Source organism: Euprymna scolopes, chromosome 24, assembly GCF_053919585.1.
Source record: "Euprymna scolopes isolate OS-2025 chromosome 24, ASM5391958v1, whole genome shotgun sequence".
In the NCBI taxonomy this organism is placed as follows: domain Eukaryota; kingdom Metazoa; phylum Mollusca; class Cephalopoda; order Sepiida; family Sepiolidae; genus Euprymna; species Euprymna scolopes.
In genome coordinates, this window is record NC_136505.1 from 94,023,451 (window position 1) to 94,040,079 (window position 16,629).

The 16,629-nt window shown below is 31.2% G+C and overlaps 1 protein-coding gene across 1 annotated transcript in view; it reads right to left on the reverse strand.

Annotated features, from left to right (window-relative positions):
* Positions 1–16,629, reverse strand: part of LOC145246851 (Golgi to ER traffic protein 4 homolog) — a 61,712-nt gene that overhangs the window by 2,019 nt on the left and 43,064 nt on the right. The window contains exons 5-8 of the mRNA XM_080108698.1: positions 15,025–15,163; positions 11,151–11,291; positions 7,417–7,492; positions 5,105–5,174 (exon numbers count right to left, since the gene is read on the reverse strand). Coding sequence (XP_079964824.1) covers positions 5,105–5,174; positions 7,417–7,492; positions 11,151–11,291; positions 15,025–15,163 — 426 coding nt within the window. The remainder of the gene's footprint in view (positions 1–5,104; positions 5,175–7,416; positions 7,493–11,150; positions 11,292–15,024; positions 15,164–16,629) is intronic.

A 16,629-nucleotide genomic window follows, 5' to 3' on the forward strand; every position in this document is an offset into this window, starting at 1 on the left:
CAAGACCTAAAGACATATAATACATATGCAAGACCTAAAGACATATAATACATATGAAAGACCTAAAGACATAATACATATGAAAGACCTAAAGACATAATACATATGAAAGACCTAAAGACATATAATACATATGAAAGACCTAAAGACATATAATACATATGAAAGACCTAAAGACATATAATACATATGAAAGACCTAAAGACATATAATACATATGAAAGGCCTAAAGACATTTAATACATATGAAAGACCTAAAGACATTTAATACATATGAAAGGCCTAAAGACATATAATACATATGAAAGACCTAAAGACATTTAATACATATGAAAGACCTAAAGACATTTAATACATATGAAAGACCTAAAGACATATAATACATATGAAAGACCTAAAGACATATAATACATATGAAAGACCTAAAGACATATAATACATATGAAAGACCTAAAGACATTTAATACATATGAAAGACCTAAAGACATTTAATACATATGAAAGGCCTAAAGACATATAATACATATGAAAGACCTAAAGACATTTAATACATATGAAAGACCTAAAGACATATAATACATATGAAAGACCTAAAGACATTTAATACATATGAAAGACCTAAAGACATATAATACATATGAAAGGCCTAAAGACATTTAATACATATGAAAGACCTAAAGACATTTAATACATATGAAAGGCCTAAAGACATATAATAAATATGAAAGACCTAAAGACATATAATACATATGAAAGACCTAAAGACATATAATACATATGAAAGACCTAAAGACATATAATACATATGAAAGACCTAAAGACATATAATACATATGAAAGACCTAAAGACATATAATACATATGAAAGACCTAAAGACATATAATACATATGAAAGACCTAAAGACATATAATACATATGAAAGACCTAAAGACATATAATACATATGAAAGACCTAAAGACATTTAATACATATGAAAGACCTAAAGACATTTAATACATATGAAAGGCCTAAAGACATATAATACATATGAAAGACCTAAAGACATTTAATACATATGAAAGACCTAAAGACATAATACATATGAAAGACCTAAAGACATATAATACATATGAAAGACCTAAAGACATATAATACATATGAAAGACCTAAAGACATTTAATACATATGAAAGACCTAAAGACATTTAATACATATGAAAGACCTAAAGACATTTAATACATATGAAAGGCCTAAAGACATATAATACATATGAAAGACCTAAAGACATTTAATACATATGAAAGACCTAAAGACATTTAATACATATGAAAGACCTAAAGACATATAATACATATGAAAGACCTAAAGACATATAATACATATGAAAGACCTAAAGACATATAATACATATGAAAGGCCTAAAGACATTTAATACATATGAAAGACCTAAAGACATTTAATACATATGAAAGGCCTAAAGACATATAATACATATGAAAGACCTAAAGACATTTAATACATATGAAAGACCTAAAGACATTTAATACATATGAAAGGCCTAAAGACATATAATACATATGAAAGACCTAAAGACATTTAATACATATGAAAGACCTAAAGACATATAATACATATGAAAGACCTAAAGACATTTAATACATATGAAAGACCTAAAGACATTTAATACATATGAAAGACCTAAAGACATATAATACATACGAAAGACCTAAAGACATATAATACATATGAAAGACCTAAAGACATATAATACATACGAAAGACCTAAAGACATATAATACATATGAAAGACCTAAAGACATAATACATATGAAAGACCTAAAGACATATAATACATATGAAAGACCTAAAGACATATAATACATATGCAAGACCTAAAGACATATAATACATATGCAAGACCTAAAGACATATAATACATATGCAAGACCTAAAGACATATAATACATATGAAAGACCTAAAGACATAATACATATGAAAGACCTAAAGACATATAATACATATGCAAGACCTAAAGACATATAATACATACGAAAGACCTAAAGATATATAATACATATGCAAGACCTAAAGACATATAATACATATGAAAGACCTAAAGACATATAATACATATGAAAGACCTAAAGACATATAATACATATGAAAGACCTAAAGACATATAATACATACGAAAGACCTAAAGACATATAATACATATGAAAGACCTAAAGTCAGCTATTCGAATGCTTAATTCATGCAACTATTTTTTAAGCAGTACGTAAATTAAGGTTTGGTTTTATTCACGTGTAATTCTACTGCCCTATTTTTTTTTTTTTTTTTACATGGTTGTCATCACTTATCAAGGCCCGGAAGCAGAGAGTTGATGGCCTTCATCGCATAGGATAGAATTAGATGCAAAGTTTTTGGCAAGTTTTTCTATATATTTCTATTATACTAGCAGGAGTGCCCGACGTTGCCCGGATGTGTGTAGGTGGTGTGGTAAGGACCCCCCCCCCCAAAAAAAAAAGTGGTAGTAGCGGAGGGAGGATCAAAGCAACAATAGGCAGCCCGGGTGGAAAGCGATGTTAAAAAAAAAAAAAAGTCGTAGTAGGCAGGTAGGCAGGCTCAAACCCATAACATGAAAGAGGTGTCTGGCGTTGCCCGGGTGTGGAGAGGTGGTGTAGTACGGAATCCCCGGTTATATTCCTAAATGCTGTTTACTAATGTCATTTTTTTTCTTTGCAGACATGAAAAAAAATTAAGCGCTTACAATTAAAAAGAAAACAAAAAAGTCATAAAATAAAAATGTTGGCTAGTTTTTTTCTAAATTAACAAACCAAGTGACACCAGAGAGAGGGATCAAAGGGCATTATTAAAATTGAAAATGGGAAGATTCACAGTGTATGAATTAGCTTCAATAAGTTTACTGGAATTTTATCAAAATATTGAAGTAGAAAAAAAAAAAAAAAAAACTGACCCTTAAATGTTTGCTTTTGTAACCAAGTGCTCATCTTCACATTTGGGGGGCAAGGCTTATACGCAAGAATAATCCCCATACTATATATTCTTTCAAGAAAGTTACCCATAAGCAAACACCCGGAACAGAAGATGTGATTCTTTCATTACAAAGTAAAGTGCTTATTTAGAATAATACAAACAAATCTTTCATGTACATATTTGTCACAAAACAAAGATGTCATATTCCAAAAATGTAGGGTTTTTTTTTCATTTACCAAGAAAATCAAATTTTATTACAAAGTGAAGCACTATTTTTAGATCAGCCATTTTTTTTTTTACTATAAATAATGAGATATGTCAATTCAAACTATCGAGCCTTCTAATGACTACAATTTATCTTTATAATCCGTTAAAATCATAAAAAAAGATTTTAATAGTTAAAAAAATAAATAAAAGTAATATAAAGGAAAGAAATACTTGATCAATTTGTGATTTTTGGAACATGACATCTTCATTCTGTGATGAGTATATACAAAGATTTTTCTGTAGATTTTGTTTTTGTATGAAGTGTAATTCTAAATAAACAGCAAAAATAATGTCCACTCACAACAGACATGCCGCTACCGTGATAAGTTTCAATGTCCGAAATACAATCTAGTGTAAGTTTATATCCTTTCCTTGTTTCCTTTGATAAAAACGGAGATTTCAAGCTGCACCTGATGTTGATTCGACTCCAGTTTTGTTTTAAATTTACAACAATATGTAGAATTAAGTTCTTCCCATACAAGCACTATTTTGAAACAGATCATTTTCCTTACACATATTGAATTAATTTTTAAATCAATATATAACAAAAGCTATTTATCAAATTTCAAATTAAATATCTTTACAGGAATTAAATGCTCCTACTGGTCACAAAATTTTTTTTTCTTAGAGTCGCCTTCCTTGCACTGTTTAAAAAAAAAAAAAAAAAAAAAACCAAAACACATGTGGGATGTCTATCCGCAGTTTTGTCAAATATTTTTTCAATATTAATCAACAAAAGAATTCAGTTAAGAATTGAATCATAGAAAAGTCTAAAAAAGTACTCTAGTGACCTCTGAAAATTGACCTTTTTTTAATTTACGGACACACTCTCAAACCCATGGGCCAATTTTTTTTTTTTTTTAACCAATTTTTTATTTTTTTCAACCAATTTTTTTTTTTTTTTTTACATGGAGGTCACAACTTATCAAGGCCCAGAAGCAACTCGGGGTTAAGGGTTACTGCGTGTACAGTAATCAATGAGATAGTATTGTAGTAATCATTAGTATTGGATATTTGATAGGGTATCTTACTTAATAGAGCGGTTTGTCAGGAATGTTTATATTGGACTTGAAGACATCCAAGTTGTAGTCAGGTGGGAAACAGGCAAACGTAAGAGATTTCCACAGTCGTGCACTTCTGAGACAGAAGCTATGTTCATGGAATCTATGTTTGGATTTAGGCACAGATAAAGAGTGAGGAAAATTAATGACAGTAGTTTCAGCTAGACGGATGTTTTTCATGAAAGATTGTCGAGAGGGGACCAGAGATTAGAGCTCAGACAAGCATTTGCGATGGAAATAACGATAAAACAAAGACAGGCTCGCAACGTCTCTTCTGTGGGAGAGAGGCTGCAGGGAAGAGAAAAGGGCATCCCCCACTAAGCCACGAAGTCTATTTTGAAATTGTCTAAATTGAAGTCTAAATTGAAAAACATGGATTTTACACCTCATGAAGGCTGTAGGTTTCAACGACTGAAACGTTGTGTTAATAACACATAAGATGAGAATTGTTCGAACAGTCAAAACAATACAAAAATTCAGAATTGCAAATCTTATATTTGTTGAATTCTGACAAATCCGAATATGTCCTGCTTATTTAAATCAAGGGAGACAATTACGTTGTGTCACTACATCCATATGCATAAGGATATACATCCATAACCACAGTAGAAGGAAAGCTTTATGTTTTACCATAATAAGTAAATTTTGCTTTAAAAACCCCATTATAATTTACCTTGAATATTTTCAGCTTTTATTTTTAAATCACAAAGATTAAAAAACAATTTATTTTTATAAAACAAAGTCCAGTTTAAAATCATTTGATTTGTACTAAAAATAGAAAATGTGGTAAACTCACCAAAAATCCCATGGGATGCGTGTTTTGGTGGTGGAAGACCGAAGAAAAGTTGGCCTATTCTATCCAGATACTGGAAGCGGATTAAAAAAAAAAAAAAAAAAAAATCATATTGTAAATAAAAACAAATAAAATATAAAGTAAAATGAATTTTTCATGGCATTATAAAAGTTTTGATTTTTACTAAAATTTATTTAGTTTTCATTTTTTTTTTAAATTATGATCGGCTGCAAATTAATTAAAAAAAAAAAAAAAAAAAAAAAAAAAAAACAAGAAAAAAAAAAACAATAAACAAAGAAAAAATCTTATTTAAACACATCACTCAATAAATCCCGGGTCTGACATATAGATGGTGCCACTAGCGAAAATAATTTTTAAAAAGTACTAACCTTCAAATGACATGTTAAAATTTGAGCTTAACCAGATTATCAATTTAAAAATTAGTTATTTAAGTTATTGTTTCAAATGTTTCAAATCAATGGAAAAATCTGAATTTTGCATGTTGATAAAACATTGCTGTTTAAGCAAAGCAATGGTGATAAGTGATGATTCAGACACAATGATTAAGTGATTATGTACCAACCTAAAATGTGGTTGTACAGACACAAAGGATGCTGAACTCTTGGGTTACCTAAATTTGGCAGTTGTTTAAGAAAACAAAAATAAAGTTTGAACTCGTTTTGGCTAATTGTAAATTGAAGTTTTAAAATTACTTTCAAATTTGTGAAAAGTCAATTTTTTTTTTTAAACTATTAACAAAATGGCTGATTTGTTTACAAAGTTGTGGATTTTATTTTGTATTTAATTTTGGGGGGGTGCTTGTCTAGGTTAACCCTAATATTAAAAACTGTTCATAAAAATATAAATAAAATGGCATATAATTTTATTAGGTACTTATGTGTTCAGTTTTTAGAAAAAGAAAACACCAAAATTTATGAATTCAAGTATTTTTTTTTTTTTTGGAACAAAAAAATCATTTTAAATGGTGAAATGTCCTGTTCGTAATTTTCTGCTTAGATTTGGATCATTAACAACCAAGGAACATAATTCAATACACACTCATTTTTTTTTTATTATAGCGAAATTTGAAAATTAAAATATTGAATTTCTACTGAAATGTCATGTTGCAGTAATGAACACGTCTTAAAAATTACAAGTTCATATCCTTTCCTTGTTTCCATTGATGATAAAAAAACTTATTGCATCAATAATTAATCTTCCACCTTAGTTTTTGAAGACAATTACCAAAAATTGAGTTTGCAAAAAAAAAAAAAAAAAGAAAGTTCTAATTCTAACAAAATGGAGGTAAATATTTTCTGAAAATCTTTGGCCAATTTAGCAAAACTTCATTTTTGCTAAATTGTCATCGAAAATCGGTTTCATAATTAATTTTCTACCTTACCGTTTTTCATCATTTTTGGGATATTTTCATTACTGCGGCACAACAACTTAGTAGATACTATTTGTTTTGCTTGAAATTCCACATTTCATTTTTTTCAATTTCACTACGATAACGAAAAACAACACTCATAATATTAGCCAGAAATCATTTACTGATCAAATTTCATTTTATTTTACAAAAACAAAAATACTGGATAAATTTGTGCAAATTTTGATGTATAGCCTTTTTTCAAAATGAATAGGTAAATGAAGTTTTTGTGCAATTATAATTTTTTTTAATATTGGAGTAAAATTATTTATATAAGCGCCATGTTTTTTTTTACATTTGTATTTTATACTATTTCATTTTGAATGACAAAAATAATTGATTTGAAAAACAAAATGAAAGTCACATGAGTTCATTAAAATAGAGATAAGCTGAATAATCCTACGGTAAAAAGAGATCACAAAGACTAACAGTGATTATAACCATCTCCTTAATAAACGTGAACCAACGGCCAAATGATTGAAATCAAGAAGAAACTTTCTCAGCTATGTTGACCCTCTAACAACATCACAGGAAGTGACCACAGTACAGCTGTGGACCAAACAGCTTGAGAATGGCCACCTCCTCATGGGAGCCCCACCCTTCCTAGGCCTTCCCCCTCCTAGCTCAGAAGCACCCTCGGTTCAATAGAAAATATACAACCAGCTGAAACCGGAATAAGGAGTGATCAAAAGTTGCTATGACCAGACGGGGCTACAAAATTGATGCACCCATCTGCAAATGTAGAGAGAATGGCCATACGATGCAACACTGCCTGAACTCTGCAGAATGCAAACAACGCAAATAACTATGAAAAAAAAAAAAAAAGTTAGGAAACTGTTGTATGACGATATGTTTCAAAGAGTAAAAAGTAAAAATATACATTTACCTCTTTATACGTTGGGTCTCGGTTTATCGAGGTCTCATACTTCTCACATAAAACAGTGAAGACACTAACTTTGCCGCTGGAAAAAGAAAAAGATGAAAAAAGTTTTCAAACGTTATATTTTTCTTTAAGAACACAGACCAATATTTGCTACAAGTGACTCGGAAATACATTTTTAAAAAATATAAAATTTATTTAATCATTTACACATGTGCGCCTACAATTTTTTTTTTTTTTAATGCAAGTCAGATGTAAGGGAAATAACTCTGTTAAGCATGTGGAAGCTAGGTAGTTATCTCTCTATTAAAAAAAACAAAAAAGAAAACAATCTCAAATGAAATATTTACCTTGATATTAAGTCAGATCAAAATTAATTGGCAAAAAAAAAAAAATGCAAATTTAAATATTGGATGAATTTCGGTCATTTTTGCTGAACAGTATGTATTTATCCCTCACAAGTAAGTACATCAGAAAGGTTTGCTATTTTTTTTATATTTTGGAACCATGGAAAAGCATCTGATGGTCTAGTGACTTTACTACTGAGTTACCCCCATTCCAGGTTGTTAATTTAAAAACTACTCTGAAACAATTTTATTCATTTATCAGTGCTATTGTGCATTCATCAAGTTGAATGCTTACTAGACACAGTCCTCGAGGTCTCTTTGTATAGGGCCTTGTCAGGTCAACATGGCTTGAGGATACTTTTCCCTAGAATAAATCTTCACCAAATATTCAAAATAACATAGTATTTCAGTCCAAATAAGATCTCCTCAGTATAGCTAACCCACACTGGCTTTTACAAGAAACTAGCCTGGGTGGTCGGCATTGCCCGGGTGCTTGGAGGTGTGTGTTGAGCAGAAAAAAAAAAGTAGTAGTAGACAGGCAGGCAGGCTCAAACCTGTGCCGCGAAAGAGGAAAAGAACATTTAAAAAAAAAAAAAAAAAAAAAAAAAAACTGACGTCTTTGCTGTTGCATCCATTGCCAAACCGGAAGTGACAAAGGTTTAAATTAAGGCTAGTCAATCGAAAAGAGGACCCAGGCTAGTTTCAGACAAAGCCCAAAATTCAAGGCCTTTTCAAGCTTGTGCAACCCCTGGCTAAATCAAGTACATCATGAAGATTTATTATTGTATCTATTTTTTTCGTACTCATATTCAATCTAGAATCTGGGGAGGCACCCGATTGTCTAATGACTACTACCAGATTCCACATGGGGTTGTTCTTTGGACGACACAACATCTACCTCATCCAAAACTTGTTGGTGCTGAGCAAATAAATGAAGACTTCCTCTCGTTAGTCATTAATTTAAAATAAGCTAACTATTTTGAAACAATTTTCAAATAGTACCTTATTTATTTATATCTAGGTTACCATGTATTCGTCGAAACACAGTGAAGGATCACATAGTATTCACAGCCGAAATAAGATCTCGATATGGTTAACCCACACTAGTTTTTACGAAGAATGGTGCACCTTCTTCAAGTGATGTTACCTCAAGTAACAGTACAAAGCTGGATACTCCACCAGACTAAATAAATTCTTGCCCTGGAATCCAGTAAGACATGAGGAATTTTTGTTTTGGAATCCAGGAAAACCAAGAGACCAAAAAGATATACTATAACATAAAAAAATGGTCAATTAGAGATAGGAAAATTAGGTTATAGTCAGCTGCCATGGCTGCTACTGGAAACGGTAATGAGGCAAATCAGTTCCTTCGGGGGGGGGGGGGTTCTATCATACCTATGCATACTCTTGTTTTATGTTTTTTTTAATCTTTTTTCATTTGATAATCATTGTTTTTTTTTTTGGGTTTTATTTTAATTATTAAGAATTATTGAAATTTTTTTTTTTTTTTTTTTAAATACTTCAAAATCTTTTAAAACTATTTTTGGAATATTATATATTGGAGACGTTTTTTTTTTATCAGCTGATTTTTTAGAAATATCAAATGCTGTATATGGTCTGTTTATCTTGGTATGGTTTCAGGTTGTTCTGGATTTCACATTGCCATTGGAATCAAGCTTTGCCAATACAGGAGGTTTGCGATTGTGCAACACATGCTTCACATTTAAACATGCAAGCACCCTTACAGGCAAATTGATGATGAGGTAAAAAAAAAAAAAAAAAAGTGAAGCATGTATGGTCCCCCATGAATGCACAGTGAACGAGGCATAAAAAAATGACTAAGTCCATCTTTTGCCTCCTCCCATTTAGTCCCGAAAATCCCCAAAGCCTTAACATATCTAAATTTGAGTTCAACACCATGCAAAACTGCTAAATAGACATACACAGAAAATTTTGGAAAAATATGGTAAAATAGTCCCAAAGATGGAGTGTTTTTTATTAGCCCTAAAAGAGCCCAAGAGTTATCGCAAAGTATAGGCAAACAAAATTATATAGAAATCAGTACATTTTAGAATATTTTATATAAAATAAAAAAAATAAAAATAAAAAAAAAAATCGAAGACATCAAATTTTTTTAATAATAATTAATTTTTAATAACAATATGATATAAATGCGGGAGTGCCCCAAGGGTCTATCCTTGGACCTCTATTATTCCTAATATTCATAAATGACCTCGCTGACAAAATTGTCTGTGAGATGAGTATATATGCTGATGACACCACGCTCTATAACAGACACGATAGGAAAACAAATGAACACATAACTAAAGAAATGGCAGAAACACTAGAGGATGACCTCCAATCTGTAGTGGAATGGGGACAAAAATGGATGGTCACATTCAATGCTGCTAAGACTAAACTTGTTTCCTTCAATAATTACAATAAACCATCTCTACCACCAATAGTAATGGCCAAAGACTGTCTGAAAATACATCTTTTAAACTCCTCGGCCTAACGTTCACAGTAAACATGAGTTGGAACAATTACATTGAGAGCATTGCCAGGACTACTGCGAAGAAGGTAGGTTCTCTCTACCGTGCTAGAAAGCTACTAACGCCCGAAAATATCCTGTACCTCTTATAAAGCCACTATTCGCCCATGTATGAGCTGGTGCATCTGCTACTAGTCTCTCGCTCCTAGACAAAGTTCAAAAGAGAGTCGCCAATCTTATAGGCCCTGAACTGTCATCTAAACTTCAGCCTCTGCCCCATCGACAAAATGTAGCATCTCTCTGCCTGTTCTACAAGTACTTTAATGGAGAATGCTCTAACAAACTTGTACTCCCTCAACGTGAACATCCCCGACAAACCCGACAAGCAGCTAAATCCCACCCCTTCACAGTAGAGACACTGAGATGTAAGAGAGCCTTCTACTCCAGTAGTTTCTTCCCCAGAACTGCTAGACTTTGGAATTCCCTTCTGGGTTCCTGCTCCCCAACTGTACTGACATGCAGAAGTTCAAGTGGCTTATGTCCCTGATAGTAGCCCGCTACATCAAAGTGGCAATGTGTCTTGTTTGGGGGTTATAAAAAAAAAAAAAAAAAAAAAAAAAAAAAAAAAAGCACAAAAGTGTCAATTTCAGCCATTTTTACCCAAAAGGCACCCCTAGGGGAGCAACCGGAGTTTTGTCAGAAAATCCGTTCCGTTACTTTTTTACTCCTATCATGTTTAATGTGTGTGCAAAATTTCAATTGAGAAAAGTGTGGACAGACAAGGGTGAATTTACATCAGGGAAAAAAAAAAAAAAAAAATAAATAAATAAAAAATATAAAAATAAAAAGAACTGAATAAATAAAAAAATTCTTTTAGTACATAAAAAATTAGTAAATCTTACGTTTCAAGGGCCAATAAGAGAAACCAAATGAAATTGAGTAGCGGTTTAAAAAATGGAGGGTTTTCTTTCAAGTCTGGATGTTCTTTGGTATACTTTAAGAAGACAACATTTGCAGTATCTTTATTCTGCAAACACAGGAACCTACAAGAAACAAACAGATTCAACTTAGTTCTTTTGTAAGAGGTCGTAAAATGTAGAAAATTTGCATTACAAGGAGGAGAGGAAATAATGCCTCATATCCAAACAGTTTCTTCAAACAAATTTAAGATTTCCTTTGAATAGATAATTTATATATATATAAAAATGATGGAATAAAAGTGTAAAAAAAGTTTGTTTTCAATATGAAAGTTCAATTGTGAAACAGTGTACCTTCTGTATATATTAATCAAATTGTGAACAGACAGGAATACAACTTTATTATAATAGATATAACTTTGCTGGGTTTTTTTTTTCAATTTAAATTCTAACAACGCTTCTCTGATGAATGTTTGCCGAAAGAAAATTTTAGGAGACAAATTACTAAAAGTAAACCAGTGATTTTTTTATTGGTTAAATTTTTGTGCACCCCATGAGAAAAAAAACACCAAAGTAAAATCTTTATGTACTTACCTGTGATGAAAAGAGAATATCTTACAGCAAAATTCATGTAAATTGATCAAGTAGTCTTATTAAAAAATAAAAACATGCTTTCGATGCCTTTTAGTAAGGTGTAGCAGAAACAAATAGAACTCTTTTCTTGTGCGTCAGTGCCTCCTCTGACTGTGCGATATGGCACATACTGACCAATCAGAGGCATAGCGCAGGGATCTTCCTTACCCCCTTAAGGAACTATAACTGCTTCCGTCCCAGACGAGAAAAATTCTACCCTTTTTCCAGTGAGACATCAAAGAGAGCGGACCTGTTTCCTCTCTCTCTCTCTCTGCCTACATCGGTATCTACAATTCCCACTTGGGATTAACTACCGGGCAAAGGCAGACAAGTTATATCTAAATGGCATCACACCCTTGCTTCAATAAACCTTTTCCTTGCAAGTTTTACAAAGTCGTTTGTTCGTTTATTCAGTAGCTTGTGTTGAAATATTTATTTTATTAGGGAGTGCCCGAAAAGCATTAACTCAACTCTCTAAAAAGGACAACGGAGATAATTAAAATTACTTAAAACATTTGCAAAATTTTAGGAAGCTATTCTATGATAGGGAGAACGACGGCATTGAAAAAACTAAAATTCACTCAAAAAGTTTAATTATGTACAATACTTTTTACGGATATGTACATCAAAGACTTAGGGGGGGGGGGGAACTACCACTACATTTTGTTTTTACACTTTAACAAGGGGAGATAACCTTGCAAAACAGGGGTTTAATTAAGGGAGATAAATCTGTGATATGCAAGTTGGTTTTCATGTTTGTACATAACTGGGACAACCTGTGATCGTTTGGGTAAATTTAGGTACACTATATGGCAATGATATAGTATAGTTAACAGTGAAGAAATTGAAACAAGAAAAATATACAACTAACTTTTACCAAACAGAAAACATTTTATTCGCTATTAACCTGCACATTTTTAACCTTCGGAAACTTTGGAAATTTTATAAGTTCAAAAATTGTTAGCCAAATTCGATTTGTAGGAAGATCGTTATCGACTTCAAATTTAAAAAAAAAAAAAAAAAAAAAGCTTATGGTACTACTAATCTGGACGATGGTTTCCAGTTGGATTAGGATAGTTCTATTTTTTTAATCTATTAAGCCTGAAATTAATAACCCCGCCCCAAAAAATAAAATCAGAAGCCATATTTGATTGTTGAATTCAGCTAAGTGAAAGTAACAAAAACTAGCAAGATTTTAAAAAGCCATTCTTATGATGGGGAGGATGGAAGTATTGAAGAGACTCAAATTCACAACAAAAAAAAAAATTTTTTTAATTATTTGATCAATTTGTGTGATATGTAATGTACAATACTGTCACAAATGCATACATTAAAGACTTGCTTGTTATTTTTTGAAGGGGGGGGGGCTTGTTAAGAGAAGAGTCAGCAAATCGATTTTTTTAAATATGTGCTTTTAAACAATACTTACTTGTCATGTCAAAAATAGTAATGTATCCAAAAATTAGAGTAGAAAATTATCTATAGTTAAAAGTAATTTTACAGACAACAGGGAAATTGCATTTCTCTAGATGTAAGCACCTTGAAGATTGCGAATAGAGGGAGCATACTTATCTCCCTTTTCACCGCTTTAATGGCTGATGGGTTTCAGACTATAGCAATAGACTTGTTTTTGTTTTTACTGAAAATTCAAGAGCAGTTGTTCTACTTAATGAATCATCATCATTTTTGGACATATTACTATTTTCGACATGACACTTAAGTACTGTTGCTATAAGCAAAAACAATATACTTCAAAAATCGAATGTCGACTATCTTAACAAGCGACGTTTTTTCTTGTATGTTGGTGTGGGTATTGACTAGCACCAAGCAAGGGGAGATAACCTTGCAAGAAAGGAGTTTAAGGGAGATAAATCTTACAAACGAAAGAAAATATTTTATTTGCTGTCGATCTGAATAGTTTTAAACTATTGTTTAGTGCAAAATTTGCGAGCAGAATTCAATTTCTTGGAAGGTAGTTGCTAATTTCAGGCTTAAAAGATATAGTAAAAAAAAAAAAAAATTATGGTACCACTAATAAGTTTGGGGGATGGTTGCCAGTTGGATTAGAGTGGGAAGTTTTTTTGTTGTTGTTTTAAGCCTGAAATTAACAACCCTATCACAAAAAATAAAATCAACACTATTTTCGATTGATGAATTAGCTAAATTCATCAATTAAAGATTTGACGAAATCAAAGTGACAGTAAAAAAAAATTGATATAACAAAACTTATAAAAGGTTAAAACTATGCAAGCTGACAGAATATTAAATTTTTATTTAGTAAAAATTATTGGTTCTATAATTGAAATTTTGCTGTATTTTAAAAATAATGTAAATTACAGGTTAATTCCTATTTCAATCACCTAAATTAGAGTTAAATTGGTATGAGCTTTTATTCTATTGTCCATTTCAAGTGCATTGGTGTGTCTGGTTGACCCCAAAACAAACCATCTTCTATTATATAGAAGGCAGTTGTCCGTGTGTGTACATGTCCAGCGAAAAGTTTAAAAAGCAAAGACCCACAAAGTTGATATACGCTTTATCAATGCATTAGCTGGAGTGAATAATATCTGAATTTTATGAAAAAATAATATTTCTTTCTTTGACCTTAAAAATGGCGCAGGATGAGGGGGGTTTGTTTACGAGCCATTTGATGTACTAAGTCAAGGAAAGTAACTGATTTTTGTTCAAAGCTATTGCCTTTATATTGACCTGAGTAATCTACAAAATGTGTGTGTGTATGTGTTTAAAGAGAAGAATAGGATGGGCAGAAAATAAAGATGGGATGGGGAGAGGTAAAACAGAAAGATAGAGAGACTGGGCAACATCAGATATCTTTGCTAGTTGTTTAATTGGAGGTCAAATAACGATTTATATAATTTACTGTTGTCAAGATGCGCGCACGCATCTTTTAATGTCATTATGTAAAAGGAAGTAACCGATTTCTTTTTGCAGAGATATTTTCCTTACACCGACAATGTTTGTGTACAAAAAGAGAAATGGGCAGGGGAAAGCTGTGAGTAAGGAAAAAAGAGAGAGGGATAGAAATTATGTCAAACTTTTGGCCTGGGAAATGCTGGGTAACCCTGCTAGTTGTTTATAAAAAGTCGAAATAAATATTTTACATCAGAATCTGGGCAACGCTGGGTAATCAAAACTAGTAAGCCAATAAAAAATGTTATCAAAAAAAAAAATTAAAAAAATAAATAAATAAAGATGAAATGCTTACTGCAATACAGCCTGGGCAATAAATAAATCGACCTCTGAAGAAAATCCTTGTGATATGTGGTATTCTATTAAGAGGTCAGCGGTATTGATACCATCGGTTGAGTGGAGAAAATGATATCTGGCTTGCACATAGTTCTTCTCTGAAAAAAATAAATAAATAAATAAAAATAAAAAAAAAATTTTTTTTTAAAAGTTTTCTTTTTAATTCAGCCAAAAACAAACGAAAAATATTGATGAAATCAAACACACAAAAAATTGTTTTAATAATCAAATAATCTTCTGAATCTCAATGCATGCATGTGTAGGTGTTCCCTACAGAAAGAAAGGTTAGAGAATTTACATAAGATTGAAAAGTGTACTCTTATCTAAAATTTACTGAGGAAAATAATGTAACCTTAAGGGAACTGTGAGGGTAACTCCCTTAAAACATATCCTATTTTTACAAAATGTAAATCATATTTACATCATTTCTGGGCAAAGACATGAAAGTGGTCACAAATCTCTAAGAGAGATATAGGGACAGGACCACCTTTAAGATTTCAAATATATCCTACTAGCTTTAACCTGGCATAAAATACGGTTAAATATATTTTAATTTGTTCAGATTTTGTATATATTATTATAGAGTTGTGATTTCAAAAGTAAAAAAAAAAAAAAAAGTATTTAGGTGCCATCAGCAAGAATCGAAACAGAAACTGTAGCATTCAAAGCTAGTGACGTTACCACTGTACCAATGTGACACACGTAAATCAATTACAAATAGACTAAGATGAATTTGAAAATATAGAGACAGACCATCAGACAACCGTTTATATATTAGATTTTTATGAAATTTCTATCATATGTATTAAATTTCTATCATATGTATTAAATTTCTATCATATGTATTAAATTCTCTGCAAAAAATAATGAAAGTGATTCTGAATATCTACATTACACTAGATGTTCCGACATCTGGGGACATAATCATATTAAAACTTGAAAGACATGAATACATTTTAATTAGGTACTTGTACAGTTTAATCAACATTCAAAAATGAAAATATCTAAAATAGGTTATATTGTACACATTAGTTTTGGACTGAAGATCTCCGAAAAAAAATTTCATTTAATTTGATCAAGTAGTTTTTATTTTACAGCAGAAAAACAAGTTTTAAGAAAGTGTGTTGAAGTCAGCCATTATGAAATTTGTTGAACACGCCACGAGGAGATAACTACCATTAAAGCGCCGACACTCCCTCCCCATTTTCATTACTAGCTTTTCTTCCTAAAAATTGAACCTGTTGCTCGGTATCATAACAAATTGTTTTTTCGCTTTAAAATAAAAACTACTTGATGAAATTAAGTGAAATATTTTTTTCAAAGAACTTCATTCCATAACGAATACGTACAATATAACCTTTTTTTCGATATTTTCATTTTTTTAATGTCTTGATTAAACTGCACAAGTACCTTTAATTAAATTTAAATCATATGTATAAAATTGATTCAGGAAATTTTCCAACTTTTCAGCTTCTTCCAATTATATCCAGGGCGAAATAGGAAAGGAGACGGAGCAGCAAAATATTGTGCTATGAACATAGTGAAAAAGTACATAGTGATTTTA